This window comes from Chionomys nivalis, chromosome 14 (genome assembly GCF_950005125.1).
Source record: "Chionomys nivalis chromosome 14, mChiNiv1.1, whole genome shotgun sequence".
NCBI classification, from domain to species: Eukaryota; Metazoa; Chordata; class Mammalia; order Rodentia; family Cricetidae; genus Chionomys; species Chionomys nivalis.
This window is the reverse complement of record NC_080099.1, coordinates 49,118,109-49,134,400: the sequence shown is the minus strand read 5'-3', so window position 1 is coordinate 49,134,400 and position 16,292 is coordinate 49,118,109. Positions and strand designations below refer to the sequence as shown.

Below are 16,292 nucleotides of genomic sequence, written 5' to 3'. Positions count from 1 at the left end.
GGCCACAGCAGGAGAACTGAACATATAACCTTACAGTAGTTGTGAGAACATACACAATACCTGTATCAACACAAACAAGATTGAATCCCACCATGACAGGAGGGTGTAAGGGCAAAGTCCCACCTTTAGCTGAAGCACCATTGACAATTGATAGTTGCTGCAAGGAGAGTCAGCTTCTAAGAGTAGGTAGATGGCTTGGTGGTCAACAGCACTCTCTGCTCTTCCAGAGGACCAGATTTCAGTTCCTGGTATCCCACGTCAGCTCTCAACTGTTTTTAACTCCAGTCCAATGCAAAACAATACCATTTACACCCCATTACGAACACCGTATTCATGCAGTTCTCAGAATAGATGCATGCAAAATATCCATGCACGTAAAATAAAAACAAATATATGAAAAATGTGGAGCCCCTGGTAAACAGTCCACACTCCAGTAGAAGGCCATGCGTGCATGCATGGGTGCACAAATTAGAACTCATTTTTGATGAGCAGCAATGTGTTTTGTATCATTTCTTCCCTAAATGTGTAATATGGATACATTCAAAACGTAACAAAAACATCTCCTGATTTCAAATGTTCGACACAGATGGTGTTATTTCTACTTACTGTTTAGTTTGTTGAGATTCTTGGATCTAAAACAAAAGCTATTTCACAAAATCTGATGGAAATTTCAGTCTACAGTTTTTCCAAGTAAGTTTTCTGCTCTGGTCTCTCCTTTCTTCACAAGTCTCGTTTGTAAGTATGAAATCATGGTGTTATCCTCCAAACCAGTTTCTTGCTGATTCTTTCAGTGTTTCCTCTTTTCGTTTCTCGTATTCAATAATAACTATATTTTATTAGTTCTTTATTATTGAATAAAAATCCAAAATTTACTGCTTTGAAGTCACATTATTCATTCGTCTTACAAATTCTGCATGAACAGAATTCCAAATAATCTCAAAGGATCAACTATTTCGTTTGAATTATTTTGACTCAGATCTCTCATGAATTCGTAATCAGACGCTCACTGGGCCTGAAGTCACCCAAGGCTTGATCTACGCCTGTGGTAGCTCACTTGCTGAGCTAGAGAGTAGGGTTCTCTTTCTAGGAGCTTGCATGTGTCTACCTGAGTGTCTTTTCTTCAGAATGAGCACATAAAGGAAGGAAGACATCACCTGCTCTGCCTTTATGACCTGCACATCCATCATGTTCTGTTTTTCACCTGGGCCAGCCATGGTTCAGCGTGGGAGGGGAGCTCAGGCTTGACTATGCGGAGGTGAAGTTTACCGAGCTTTGTCTTAGGCATTGATGCTCGCTGACGTGACGTCCACCCGCCCTGCTTTCTGTCAACCGCAGTCTTCCTGAGCCTTTTGCATGTAATTTCTAAAATTCAGATAATTTATATTGGTCCTAAAACCTCCGGTAATCCTTTGGAGTATTTTTTAGTTCTCTGGTCGGAATCCCCCACCCCCTCTCCAGCATTATTCTCATTATCCTACTCTGTCTTTTAATAATTTAAACACTTATATTTTCTGTTTTAAATATTTCTTCATCAGTATCAAGTGATGAATCATCTTGGAATTAGTTTGTGTAATTTTACTATCAGCCCCAATTCATGTTTCCTAATCATTTTATCTGTCTAGCAATTTTTAAAATTATATGCTAGATGTTATCAAGAATTAGCTGAAGAGATTCAAATTCTTCTACTTCTCATACAAACTTATTTCTTAATTCTGTCACTCAAACACACATTTAAATTGGTTTAACTTTTTAAACAATTATTTACTTTGTGTGGATGGCCTGCATGCCTATCTGTGTGAGGGTGTCAGGTCTCTTGGAACTGGAGCTACAGACAGTTGTGAGCTGCCATGTGAGTGCTGGGAATTGAACCTGGGTCCTCTGGAAGAGCAGCTAATGCTGTTAACCACCGAGCCATCTCTCCAGTGTCACGTAACTCACATTTCAAACCATACACCTTTCCCTTAGCTCTTTACCCTTCTGGTTATCTTTTTGTCCCCCTGGTATTGTTGAAAGTTAGCACACATTTCCACAGCTTAAGAAACTGGCCTATTCTTTTGGCACAGATTATATATGGACTGTAAATTTCCCCACTGTGTTTCATATTTTTTTCTGTAATTTTCTTCTCAGTTTCTACTGCCCTGCTAGTGCAGAAATGTCTGTTGTCCGATACTTAAAGATATGAAGACTGAAACTCGCTCAAAAACATTTCTTTTTCTGTGGGTGACACAATTCTCATTTCACCCCAATTCTGTTGCTGCTCTGGACATCTAAATAACTGCTATATGTAGACCAAGAAATATGATTTTTATATACAGGAGACCTGTACAACCTACTTTGCCATTATCAGAATGAGAAATCGTTCATTTGTGCGTTAGAATGGACAGTTTACTTATCGATTAAACGCTCCTTTGATAGTTGAGGTTGAGGAAGCTGTTCAGTGGTGGAGGACTCACAGAAATCATAAGGAATGTCCCTGTAGCTCAGTGCCAGGCCACTGCCTCCCGTGTGCAAGCCCTCACTTTGATTTTCTCATACTGAAAGAGAGCAGAAGGCAGTCCGCTTTGTTGGCAAACCCAGCTACTGGTCCATGTAGTTCTCAGTGACCTTGGGTTGTTCTATTTTCCCTTGAAGAATCGCCCAGTCTCTGTATGGATGGGGACAGGAAACACATAAGATAAGAATTTGTCAGCATCTTATGAGAGTACAGGTGTATGCATTGGATTGCTGATTTCCCAGAATTCTACTTAATTTCCATTTTGAATATGGAATCAGTTGCATCATCTGACCTAAAACAAAATTTATCCTTGCTCAATATTTACAGAATCAGATCTGCTGCTTTCTTTTAGGCTTTGGGGATGGTGTGTTTGGAACGGCTAGGCATGTCAGGACCATAGGATGCCTTTAAACATATCAGCCCAATGTCTTCTTCTGTTTCCTGCTCCAAAGCATTTCTTCATCTCCTGGGGTTAAGAATCGGATTTTTCTCATGAGCTTTTCCTCCTCCAAGTCTGGATTTCAGGTCTTCCAAATGTGAGTCTATTACTGTTTGTCCATATGTTCAACAGTAGATCTTTTGATTTATTTATATCTCCATCTCTTTTCATTTTAGTCAAGACTTAGCAAAATGATAAACTTCATGTATTTAATCTTTGTTTCACCTGCTTCAAAATAACACTATTTTATATTCATCTGTTTAAAATGAAAAAGGAAGCTTCACGGATCAAGCAAAATACAGCACCTCCCCACTGCCTTCCACAAAACATACATGCCGAGACTTCCAGGGGATGCCTGAAACTACAGCTAACTCTGAATTCGGCACAAACGCTGCCCTGCCCGACACCACACTGTTGACCTATGGTGAGGGTAGCACACAGTGGGAGGAATCGCTGGGCAAAAGAGTGACTCATATATTGGGTAGACCAGTGTAGGACAGCAGAGTTCATCATTCTGCCCAGTACAGCAGGGAATTCAAAATGTGAGAACTGCTCATTTCTGGAATTTTCCATCTAATATTTTCACACTTCAGTTTGCTGCAGGTTGTTGAAAACACAGGCAGTGAGCTGAAAATGAGGGGGCAATGATGTGCTCTTGTCAAACTTTCATTTGTTGCATTTTTTCCCCCCGGAAGTCATTTGTGAAGAGAATAGAAGTCAAATGACTAAACTCGTGACAAATGTAAATATCATTTCCACGATCACCTCTGTACTACACATAGGCTCTTTCTCCAACCATTGCTTTCAAAAATGCCGGGCAAGGACGGGCTGACCATATCTTGGATGTAGTGTGCTTGCTTTGGGTCCATATTGTAAACTAGTTGACAGCAGACAAGCCTTTCCAGCCACTGCTGCCTCTGAGGGCCTTGTCTCTAAGAGCTGTGAGTACCACTAGTCTAGCAACCATGTCACGTCTTTGTTTCCACTGCCATGGCCAGCCAAGGCAAACTAACTTTGAGAGAAGCAGAATTTAGACATTAGTATCTTACTTTGTTTACGAGCTGGATATTTTAGCTTGAAGATTAGTGAGTTAGTGCAGTTTTGGTTTCTCACCAAATCACCCCGCATATACTGGATCTTGAATGAAACTTTCATATTTTTGCTACTTGTAGAGCATAGCATTTTGAGTATTTGCTCACCATCATCACCTCCATGGAAGAGTTCTGCATTGAGTTTTCATTTCCTATTAACTAGGGCAAATACTCCTATTAGAATTGACTGTTTTGTTTTGGTGGTGGGATTTCACCAGTATGTAAGTACTATCTCAACAAATTCGAGGGAAATATTGGAACATATTTGTGACTGATGCTTTCGGGAGTGGAGACTTGCTGAGAAGAGTTTAGTATATATTGGAGAAAAGGTAGATAAAAAAAAATCCCTAATATCGCTGTAGTATTAAAAGGCCTAGGAGCCGTTTAGTTGGAAATCAGATGTGGGAGTAATTATTGCACACACACATTACAATGTTACAACTAATTGTTGTTTATCTTTGTTGAAATTTGAGACGAAATAAAGCCCAAAGGTATCTATTCAACCAGTACTTAAAATCACCATGGCAGATGATGGATGGACATTAGAATGCTTATGATGGGGTACAGCTCATGGGAAGAAAAAAACTCTTAACTGTAGCAACCTTCTCTGTCAAGAATGGTGACAGTTCCTGCCTTAAGGCAGGTTCGCCTGCTTGACTTCTTGGGAGCCTTTCTTTGAGCCGTTTCAGCTGCTGGCCTTCAGATGCTGAAATTGAACTAGACACAGCCAAGTGTGTGCTCTTTTAGAAGCTCCAGCACAGCTAGAGGCGACAACGCCACTAGCAGCGATGACAAATTGAAGACTTCACTCAAAGGTGAATCAGGTCAGCATGGACCTAGGCCCATCCCTCTCCAGTGTGCACCGAGTTCCAGCAGAGAAGGCCTGCCAGGAGCTGGCAACCACAGGACACCCTCCTCTATCATCCACATAAGCTCTGACATAGTGACCAGCAAGGGGTGGCTGGTTAGCTGGTGCAAGGTGGAAGGGACTCGCCCGCTTCGAGCCACGCTCCAGGAAACATGAGTTTCTCCAACAATGACCAGGTTCCTTTCTCACCATGCACTTGGTGGCCTCCACTCCGAGTGCTCGCCTCCGACAGAGCGGTCTCTTTCTTGGCTGCCGGCTCCTGCCGGAGGGCGTAAAGGAAAACGCTCGCCCGGGGTCCTAGTGTCTTCCCCCAAGCTCCTGTTTTGGCAAACGCGATAGGTGGCCGGCGGCTGCCACAGCCTGAGAGAGCAGCACAGGGAGGGGGCTGGCAGGACAGGCGGGAGGGAGGCGCGGAGGTGGGGCGGCGGGAGCGAGGGGGAGGGCGCCAGAGCTCTGCGGCGTCCTGCTTGGTCTCTGCCGGCTGGCGGTGGCTCCGGGTTCCCCGGCGCTGGTGCTCACCGTCTCAGGCTCTCCGCCCGCCCTCGCTCCCGCTCCCGAGCGCGGAGGCGAGCCGCAGCCCGGCGCGGCGGTGGGCGTGTGCGCGCTGAAGGACGCCTCCTCTCGCTCCCGTGTTGCAGGCGGCGGCTGGTGGCTCCGGCTCGGGCAGCGGCGGCGGCTTCCGGAGTCCCGCGGCGAAGATGCTGAAAGTCACGGTGCCCTCCTGTTCCTCGTCCTGCTCCTCGGTCACCGCCAATGCCCCAGGGTCTGGGAACCTCGTCCCGGATTACTGGATCGACGGCTCCAACCGGGATGCTCTGAGCAATTTCTTCGAGGTGGAGTCAGAGCTGGGACGGTAAGACGAGGGGCGCTGGACCAGGCGGAGCGTGGAGGCGCGGGCTGGGGTTGGGATTGCCTGCAGCGTGCACGCTAGTGGTCCCTCTCGCTGCGACACCTGAGGGTGCCGGACTAGCCTCCTCTACCTTTGATCTCTCCCCTGCCTAGACAGTGTCTGGGCAAGAGCTAAACTCTAGTCCGAGGCAACCAGGCTCTCCCCTGAGCGCCTAGGCCGGTGCAACTGCGAGCCTCTGCCAGACTCTCCCGCCCTCCCAGTGTGGAACTGGCTGCCACTTGGGTGATCTTTCCTACCGCACGTGGACTCTGCTTTCCTAATTAGTGTCTTTGCACAGATTATAGTTTGTCAGAGGGATTGTGTGTCTAGTTAGTTTTGGGTTGGGGACTGCAATTGTGCCCCTCTCCACCGTGATGGAATTATTAAATTAGATTCTTCCTGCTTCCCCTCATCACGCTCTCCAAAGCAAGTGGCACTAGAAATTTAACCTAAATACTAGCTTCCCCGCAGCGTGTGTTCAGGAGAAGGCGAGAATGAATCATTTAGAAGAGTTAAAGGCAGAGTAATGAAGTAGTGAGGCTTTAAAGAGAAAGCAACTCATGGGGGCCAGGCAAGGGTAATTAGTGAGAAGAGGTTTGAGGCTCCTCTTTTATGTGCTCGAGTGGTTTATTTAAATCGTGTATGCAAAAAGTCATCCCGTTGGGAAAGCAGACGCGCCCCCTCATCCCCTCTCTGAAGATCTGAACAGGTTTTACCTTGAGATTGGTTCCGTATGTTCTCAGATCTTTACCCACTGATAATTATTTTTGTATCCCCCCCCCCCTTTTCTGCTGTCCACAAGCACGGAAGGAGACTTGTTTTCAGTACTGTTCAAATGCAAAGCGTCCATCGGAGGGAATCTGAACACGATTTAAAACTGTTGCCAAGTTGTAACTCCCCCCCCCCCCCGTGCAATTTAATCATTCCTCTTTTGCTGGTAGTGGCTTATCTAACAGCTTTTTAATTTTAATTTTTTGATGCTGTTAAGAGACGATGTCAGTGGATTTTGGGTGTTCGTACTTAGTGGGAAGGATTTGCTCGCTCTGATTTCCCTTTCCTGAATACAAGTGGTGTGTAAAAAGGTAAAACTTTTGAAAGGGAATTTGTTATTCTTGCTGTTTAAAATCCTCAAGCTATTTGAGCACTGAGTAATGTGTACGTCCACGTCTGTTTTTCAGACATGTTTCTGGGGGGGTTCATCTCAAGGCTGTTGTAGACTGAAGTGAGGTAACAATGGATACTTTTGTAAGGTTCAGGAAATCATACTTGGGTGACGTGCTGAGCGTTGTGGTCTAGAATTGATTAAAGAGATAATCTACTTAAAATTGGTTCCTCAGTGCTTTAGAAGTTGCCAGGTAGGGAGGAAGTGCCTGCTGCAGCTGAGGGATGGCCCCACAGCGCCCCGAGCAACACCCCAGAAGCCCCTAATGAATTCCGACGTACTAATTGCACTATAAATAAGCTTTGCCATCACTTCAAACACTTTGATTTGAGAAGTGGGAGAATTCCGAGTGTACGTGTCCATAGGATGGTGGATTCACAGGAAAGCTGTTTTTGAAGTTGGCTTGGTTTTAATTTGGCCCTATAGTCTGCGTTCACTTGGGGTTATACTTATAAATCTACTATAAATTGTGAAGACTTGCCCTGCTATGTAGTCTTTTTGTTACCCTACAATCACCAAATTAAAATATTCTAAGAAGAAAAACACAACCCTTCTCCAGTGGCAGTGCCCATTGCTGAACACCTTCTCTGTAGGTGGCAGTGTTGATGAGCAGTGAGCTCTCACCATTTCATTAAGATGGATAGATACTTTTTTACTTCATAATCTGTTATTTTTTCTCAATGAGATAAACCTAACACATGGACCAACTGGCATGCCAGCTATAATTGTTAAAAATCTATGGAGCTAAAAAACGGAACTTTTGTACTCACTGATGGAACCACAAAGGTGTTTGGTCTTTGCACTAGTGATCCATTTGAGCTCACTTGAATTGATCTCAAGATTGTTCGTTCTGTTTTGGGTCAAATCTGGGGGCCAGTGGTGACCCTACAGTCAGCTTGATTCTTTCATTCCCAGTTGTTACTGTGACACTCAGCATTCTGGTGCTGGGTGGGCCACTGTGGCCAGTGTCACAGCGTAGACAGTCTCCTGTAGGTGAATGGCTTCAGTATACACACACCCTTGCAGGTAAATTGGAAATTTTTTTGTTTCATCTCCTAAAGTGATCTGTTATAAAGTGGTGACTCCCGATTCTAGGAAAGTTAGATTCAAGGCCATATGGACAATGTACCCTGAGCGTGTGCCTGGAGGGTCAAGTGGAGCTAAATTTCTGAAGCCCCTGAGCCAGTGGTTCTCACCCTTCCGAAGGTGAGAACCCTTTAATACAGTTCGTTATGTTGTGGTGACCCCCAACCATAAAATTATTTTCACTGCTGCTTCATGACTGCAGTTTTGCTAGCTATGAATCATAATGTAATATCTGATATGTGACCCCCAAAGGGGTCACAGCCCCCAGGTTGAGAACCACTACCCTGGACTGTACTTAGAGAAAGCAGGCATTGGCGAATGATCCTTTTGTAGTCATTCAGCAAGGCAGGGGTAACTTTTTTTTGGCAGTATGTGTAGTCATAATGAATGAATTATTTTAAAGTGTCAGGCAAACCATATTTTTTTTTTAAAAAAATCAAAACTGAAAATGTTTTGGTATTTCTAGAGCTTGTTAAGTTTACAAAAGTGACATTATGCCAACCAACCTACTTAAAGATATGAGCTGGCCATGATCCTATGCAGGAATCCATACCTAGAGAGCAGCCAGTCCCCCCATGATTTGAGAGACCCGTGTTCGAAGGCTTTTCTAATGGAGCAGGGAGCTTACCTCTGACTTCCATTCCTCCTGGTGGTTTGGTGAATGGGAAGACAAGACTTGGCTTGCTGTGCTCTGTGGTGAGGGTTTGGCCCTGTGCATCCAAACCCACATCCTGATGTCCATTGGCCATTATCTTTTGTTTAGACTTGTTGCACCATTTTGAAAGTATGTTTCTAATGAACTCAGCTCTGTTTCCCAACATCCAAATGCAAAAAACCAAATGTTAGCCCACTTGGCTAAAAGAAAATACATTTGATTATTCTGAGTTTTTACTATAGTTGCCTTAGGTTTGTGACCTTTAGCTCCCACCATCTAAAGTCATTATTTATGTGTTTATGTGACAGCTCAGTTATCTTGTCTGTCTGCCTGTCTTATCTATTTGTATCTGTTGTTGTTTAGGCTCCAGCTCTATTTTAAATAGTGAACTATGTGGTCATTTGTTTTTTTTTTTTTTTAAATTTTAAAATCTTTTCTTTTTAACTTTATTTTATGTGCATTGGTGTGAAGGTGTCAGATCCCCTGGAACTGGATCTTCAGACAGTTGTGAGCTGCCATGTGGGTGCTGGGAATTGAACTCGGGTCCTCGGGAAGAACAGTCAGTTCTCTTAACCGCTGAGCCACCTCTCCAGCCCCTATGTGGTCATTTGTATAGAACAGAAACAGTTTCACCAGCTGATGCCTAATCTTACTGTCAGCACTATAGTGTAGTATTTTATGTTTTATTCTGTTTCATTATATTCTTTTTTATTCAAAATATTTGCTGAACTCATGTGGTCTACCATTCTACTAACAAGTTGTGGCTCAGTTAGAAAGTGTTATTTTTGGACATAAATCTGAGCATGCCAGACTCCACTACGAGGCAGAGTCATTTAACGCCGTGTCTTGCAGACCATTTGGCAGAGTTGCCCTGAGCAGTGTCCACTTGGCACAGCTCTGTAGAGAGAAATTCTTCTTTCTTCGCCTCCAAGTCCTTATTGTATTTTTTCCTTCCAAAATTTTAAGAAAACACTGGTGTCTCCAAAAGATTCACTGGGCACCCAGGAATCTGAACTAGCCTCAGCTAGTCTCCAAAGGGGGCTGGTGCCAGGGGATGCTTAGGTGTGGAGGGAAGAAACCTGGAGAGTGAAGGAGCTGTGTTTTAGCAGGGTCTGTTAACTCTGGCCCAGCAAATGCCGCTTGCAAGGAACCACAAATGTGTCTTTTCTAGAAGGTCTGCAGCTAGTGCTCTTGGCTTGTCTTAGCTCTGTTTGCTTGGACCACAACAACAAATCCCTGGGTGGCTTAAACCACAAACGTTTGTTTTGCACAGATCTGGAGGAGAGGGGTTCGAAACCAAGATGCTGGCCAATCCATTTATCCCACGGAGAACTTTCTTCCTGTTTTGAGTGGTGGTTATCTTCTGCTGTGTTCTCAGAAGATAGAAGGCAAGAGGAATATACGCACATATACATACATGTATATCCATATCTATGTATATTGTGTATATTAGAACAATTTCTCTAAGCTCTTTGGTGTCTCATAAGATCATCTATCCTGTCTTGAGAGCTTCATGTTCAGGAGTTGATCCTGAACACTGTATTCCAGTTGCCACACTAAGGGAATAGGTTTCAACACACGAACTTCTACCTTGTACTGTGTTACTAAGAATATTTTCATAAATATGGTACTTTGAGCATCTCCCCCATATTCTTCTGTCTCCCCTTTCTCAATCCACACCATTAGTTTCCTTTGTGCCCTGGAAGTTTTCCTTTTCCTTTCATGCCATATTGTATTCTTGTTTTATCAGCATATCCATTTGAAGGGTACAATTCCGTCTACGCTGTGGTTGGTGAGGAATCAAAACCTGTCTTTTTTTTCCTTCCCCCTTCTTTTTCTTTTGCCAAGCACCTCCCTGAATATTCTGTTGGCTAATACTTCCCAGGTTCCAAGCCTTTTCCTTGCACCATCTTTTAGGGCTCCACAGCCTATTTGCTGCACCCCGCTGGCCACTGATCTGTTCTGTACTCTATTCTGATGGTTTAGCCTCTTTGGTGATTACATGTTCCTTTAAAATTGGGTGTTTAGTGTGATGATGAATTTTTCCATGAAGTTGATTCTTAGTCAACTCGGGAGCAAGGTGTGACACCAAATGCGAGCGTAGAAGCTCATGTAGAGGTTCTTTGCAGTAATCCTGACGTGGCTTCCAGAAGGCAGGGTCCATGGGTTAGCCCTTTGGACTATTACATAGTCATTGGAGCACAGCGCACAGCACTTCCCCGGGTGCTCAGCAGGTGATTTTAAAGAGAGTGACTCAGGGGACTGAGGAGGTGCTCAGTGGGTACAGGTCCTTGCTGCAAAGCCTGATGTCCGAGTCTTCTACCTGGGGTGTACACAGTGGAGGGACAGAATAGACTCCCAGAAGTGGCTTTCTGGCCTCCATGAGCTTGCCATGGCCTGAATGCCCCACCTCCATTAAATGAACAAGTGTATTTAAAGAATTTTGAAGAGACTGACTCAGTGTATGAAGCAGCTCAGACATGGATCTTCTTTTATTCTCTCTCTCTCTCTCTCTCTCTCTCTCTCTCTCTCTCTCTCTCTCACACACACACACACACACACACACACACACACACATACACCTTTTCAGTCTTGGTTATTCTTGGTGTTTGTTTGCAGAAGTCGATGAACTGGTATTCAGTTCAAGATCCTCCTGCCTCTGCCCCTTGAGAGCAGGAACTACAGGCCTGTGCCACAACCCTTTTGGTGGTGATGGGGCTTCATTCTAGTGCTTTTAGAAAAAAGGGAAATATTGTAAGTTATCTTTCCCTTAAAATGTATCTAACCAAGACCCCAGTCCCACCCATCTCTGACGTCCATTCTCTACAGTGGCAGCTGACAGCAATGCCACATTTCCGTTGGCTGTCTGTCTTCTGTGGTTCTGAAACAAAGAGGCCCCTGTTTCACCTTCACTGTCTCTCACCATAGGAAGACAGGATTTAGGGGTTAATTCAAGATGACTTTCAGGGCATGAGCTGCCTTCTGGGCTAGTTCAGCCTCTGGGGTATTTGGCCATAAACCCCTTGTACAGAGTTCAGTCAGTTGAAGACTGTGATAGGATCTCTGCTTTTAAGACCCCGCTTTGAAAACTGTCGCTGTGTGAGGCTAAACCGCAGACACAGGTGTTGTCTGCCTTTAACCCTTTCTGGAGATGAGCTGAAGGGAGAGAGGAGGGAACCACAGAGCAGCTTCAAAGAAGTTTCTTGTGAACAGTTAACCCTCAGATGTGCATGTGGGCTTAGTGTTTGCAGAAATGCATTTGAAAACAAAGTATTGCATAAAGTAAATTGTTGCAACCACCGCTTCTTAGTTCTTTGTTTATGTTTTTTTCTCTTTCTTTGCCATTTGTTCATTTTATTTTCACTGACTGAGAAGTAGTTTTTGATTGAAAACAAATTAAAGATAGTGTTGACTTTTTAAAATCTCAAGGTTAGATTTAGCATGAGAAATATTGTTGTTTAGCTCAGTGAAGGAACCATTTCATCCAGGACGAAGATCGACTTTTCTTGAAATCTAAAGGGTAAATTTTCTATTGTTCTTTCCCTTTGCTGTCTTTTCTTATATTACTGGGGCTTCTGCAGATTGGTGGCTCCAGTGGCTCAATTAGGAAGTGAAGTCAAAGTGTTAATGGCATAGAATTAACACACAGTGAACACACTGACCCTTCGATACGGCCCATTGTCTTTATTCTGGCTGCGAATGGACAGCCATAGCTGTGGCTGGCATCAAACAGAGAAAGACTCACTCAGATCAGCATTTCTCTTTGTCAGCGGTGGCAGAGATCAAATGAGAAGAGGGATAGTCTCTTGGCGGAAGGTGATTTGTAATGATGGGTAAGGAAGAATGCATAAAGCGGCTCTCAGTGTGGGCTCCGTTCTAATTCTGGGCCAGATAGATCATTCTTTGGTGTAAGGCCATCCGGTGCATCGTAAAGTGTTTAGCAACGTCTCTTGCCTCTACCTACTGGCCGAAACCTTCCTCCCATGTTGTGATAACCAAAAATGTATCTCTTTATTGTCAAATGTGGCCTCCTTCCTACAATACTGTCTTAGAAGCTTGAAGCTAGTCTTTTGCACAACTTTTATTGAGTTTTATAGACATTTAGAAGCAATAAGGAGTATCAGTTGCAACCAGAAACCAACAGTTTCTCCTTTTTCTGTGTGATACCGCTAAGGCTCCTGTTGCCAGTGCACACTGTCTGTACCCTACTGAATGTTTTTGTTGAAATGACTTTTTTTTTTGCCTGCAAAATTTGTTTTCAAGAATGCTTATTGTTACCACATTGAAATGACAAATCAAATCACATATGAGAAGCAATTATAAAAACAAATTGAAACAAAAACAGAGTGTTAATATTAAACTGTAGCTAGCAGTGTTTGTGTGCTGAAGGCCACAAGCTCAAGATGGTTTTCTTCATTAGAAGAGAGATTATCGGAGATTAGTAGGGGTAAAGCCATAGTACACAGATAGAGGTTTTCTTCCCAAAGCAATCAGAATGGTTGACAGCTGAAAGGAGATGGGTGATCATGTGTTTTGAGTGCTTACTGTTTAATCCCATGCCTTTATACCTCCTAAAGTTATTTCTGTTAGAATAATGAGGTCCTAGGTAATGTTTTCTGGCCAGGTGTGTTGTCATAGTGAAAGGCTCTCAAGTATATGCTTTTCTGGTAATAAGACAGCAGCGATCAATCTAATTCATGATAGACATAAATTAAATAAGTGAATAAATAAAGTTATTTTTATATAACATGTTACGTTTTATAAGTATATTAGAATAGTGCTGGAGAGGGCTGTCAAGATTTCTAATGGATGCATCAGTAATTTGGTTCTTAGGTTGGATAAGTTTTAAACTTTCTTTCTGATACTGGTTTTGTAGGCTTGCAAGGCTCACTATATAAGAAGAAGGAACGTGGTCCAACTAATTCTTTTCCTATGTATTGACATATGATATTAGTATGTTGGCCTTTGCTGCTCCTGCTATGTAATTTTAGGTTGAGGCCTGGTTTCCTTGCAAATAGAATGAAACAATTCATCTTTATTTCATATACTCCATTCCTAAGGTAAAATTGGCTTCTACTTTGGAAATAATCAATATTCAGAGTCAATGAGGTTACAACTTTGAGCTTAGTATTGATTTTATGAAAATGAACCCAGTTTTGATTTCAGATTTCCTAATGTTCTTATTTAACAAATGGATAGTTAAGGAAAATCATGCACCATGCAAAGACACCTAATGAAATACTACCGCAGGCGGACTGTTTCTCTGTGTTCATTTTGATGTATTGTGACTACAGAGCTTATTTGTATTTTGCTTACAAATCTTTTGGTGGTACCACAATGCAGGCTTCCTGTCTTTATAAAAGGATTCTTATATGTGAAGCACTTCTTGCCTTTTGCTTTTGACTACTCTTATTCATGATAAGAATTACCAATATGAGAATATAACCTTTTATGTAACCAACATAAGGAAGCAGTTGAAAGAAAAAGAACCATATGTCCTGGAACTCACTCTGTAGACCAGGCTGGCCTCGAACTCATAGAGATCTGCCTGCCTCTGCCTCCTGAGTGCTGGGATTAAAGGTATGCGCCACCATGCCCAGCTGCAGAACCATAGCAATCTTTTGAACAGTGATCTGTCTTACAGAGTGGCTTGCGTTGTCTTCATGAGGATGTGGTGGACTTTGAATTTCTCTAGGAATTTGACATGTATACCCTTGGCAAAGAGCACCCCAGGTACAGACCATTGACACACACCCCAGAAGGGCAGAAAAATCTCAAGATGTATGCTCTGATTTTTTTCTTCCTCCAACTCGACACAAGCTAGAGTCATTTGAGAAGAAATCTTAATCGAGAAAATTCCTCTATAAGATTGACCTATAAGCAATTGATGTGGGTGGGCCTGGGCCCATCCCGTGAGGTGATGGTACCATCCCTGAATAAGTGGTCTTGAATGCTGTAAGAAAGAAGGTTGAGCGAGCCATGAGGATCAAGCCAGTAAGTAGCAGCTTTCCATGGCCTCTGCATCAGTTCCTAGTTCTAGGTTTCTGCCTTGAGTTCTTGCCCTGATTTCCCTCAGTGATGGCGTGTGACCTGAGATCTGTAAGATGAAGTCACCCTTTCCTTCCCAGCCTGCTTTTGGTCATGGTCATTATCACAGCAATAACTAAAGCAATGCACATATGATTTTACAAAATTCACCAAGCATGGACATCACAATGCCAGATAAAGTTGGGGGACGGGAGAGGGAAAATTGATTTAAACCAAACAGAGTTAGTATTTAGCAATTGAAAAAAAAATGTAGAGAAAGAGGAAAAAGGTGACTATAGAATGGTTGGGTCTTGGCAAAGTTTATGGGTCTCAGAACTTGCCACTAACCTATAAGGATAAAACATGAGGGTTAGATCTCACCAAGACAGGCTACAATAAAAGCAAAGAAAGAAAGAGACCCGACCAAACGTCCCCCATAACCTGTGACTAGGTAAGAAAGGGGTGAGTGTTGGATTGACATCTGTTCCTCAACCTTGTAAGGAGCCAGGAGAGGGAAGCATAGCATGTGGGTTAGGTGTCAGAAGTCACTGCAGAGTGAAGTGCGCGTAACAGGAGCGTGCGTGTTTCTGGTTCCAGGAAACTTTACACTGCGTTGAGTCACCTGCAATGTCCACAACACGAATAAGTCTTTTGTTTGTTTATTTGTTTTTGTTTTTCAAGATAGGATCTCTCTGTACAGCTCTTGACTGTCCTGGAACTCACTCTGTAGACCAGGCTGGCCGTGAACTCACAGAGATCTACCTGCCTCTGCCTCCCGAGGGCTGGGAGTAAATGTGTGCGCCACCACGCCTGGCCACACAAACTAGTCTTTGTTATGAAAAACTATTTTGAAGTGTAAAAGTTTTGTTCTGAAAAAAATCAAAAAGTTGCTAGACTTCATTTGTAGTTTTCTGACCTGCACGAGCCGAGTTTCAACATTTCAGTTACGTGAGGACTTGGTGTTAAAATGGCTCCAGTCTCTCATCTGTTTACGGAATCCTTGTTGAATCTCCTGTTCACTTTGAAAGCACCAGTGAAATAATATGGGTTTTCAGTGTGTAAACCTACTTTTGAGGGCACACGTGTTCTATCTCTAGTCTTGCTGATGTGTCTGTAGTGATCGTTCTTACCTGCTTCGCCTGTCAGCTAGTTCCATCCATCCGTTTTTTTTGTCATTCCCACTTTTTCTATTTGAATTTGACAACCAAAGCTACTGTACCTAAAGTTTTTGAAACTGCAAAGCCTTACTTAACACGTGTTTAACTTAAAGTTTTATAGAAGAATTATTTAATACATAGTTGATATCTATTAGTGAGTAAAAACAGCCTTCTGTTCACATCCAAGGACTATTGTTAAGAGTTTGTTTGGGTCAGGTGGTGGTGCACACCTTTAATCCCAGCACTTGGGAGGCAGAGGCGGCAGATTTCTGTGCATTCAAGGCCAGCCTGGTCTACAGAGTGAGTTCCAGGACAGCCAGAGCTACCCAGAGAAACCCTATCCTGAAAAACCAAAACAACAAAAAAATTGTAGATAATAATCAAATAGGACTCAAACTGGTCACTCTTATATTTGATGTGGTAA

At 43.1% G+C, this 16,292-nt stretch overlaps 1 protein-coding gene across 1 annotated transcript in view; it reads left to right on the top strand.

Annotated features, from left to right (window-relative positions):
* The first annotated feature begins 5,318 nt into the window (after positions 1 to 5,318).
* Camk4 (calcium/calmodulin dependent protein kinase IV) overlaps positions 5,319 to 16,292 on the top strand; it is a 219,253-nt gene continuing 208,279 nt past the window's right edge. Inside the window, exon 1 of the mRNA XM_057788646.1 lies at positions 5,319 to 5,745. Within this exon, the coding sequence (XP_057644629.1) occupies positions 5,591 to 5,745 (155 nt within the window). The 5' untranslated portion in view covers positions 5,319 to 5,590. The remainder of the gene's footprint in view (positions 5,746 to 16,292) is intronic.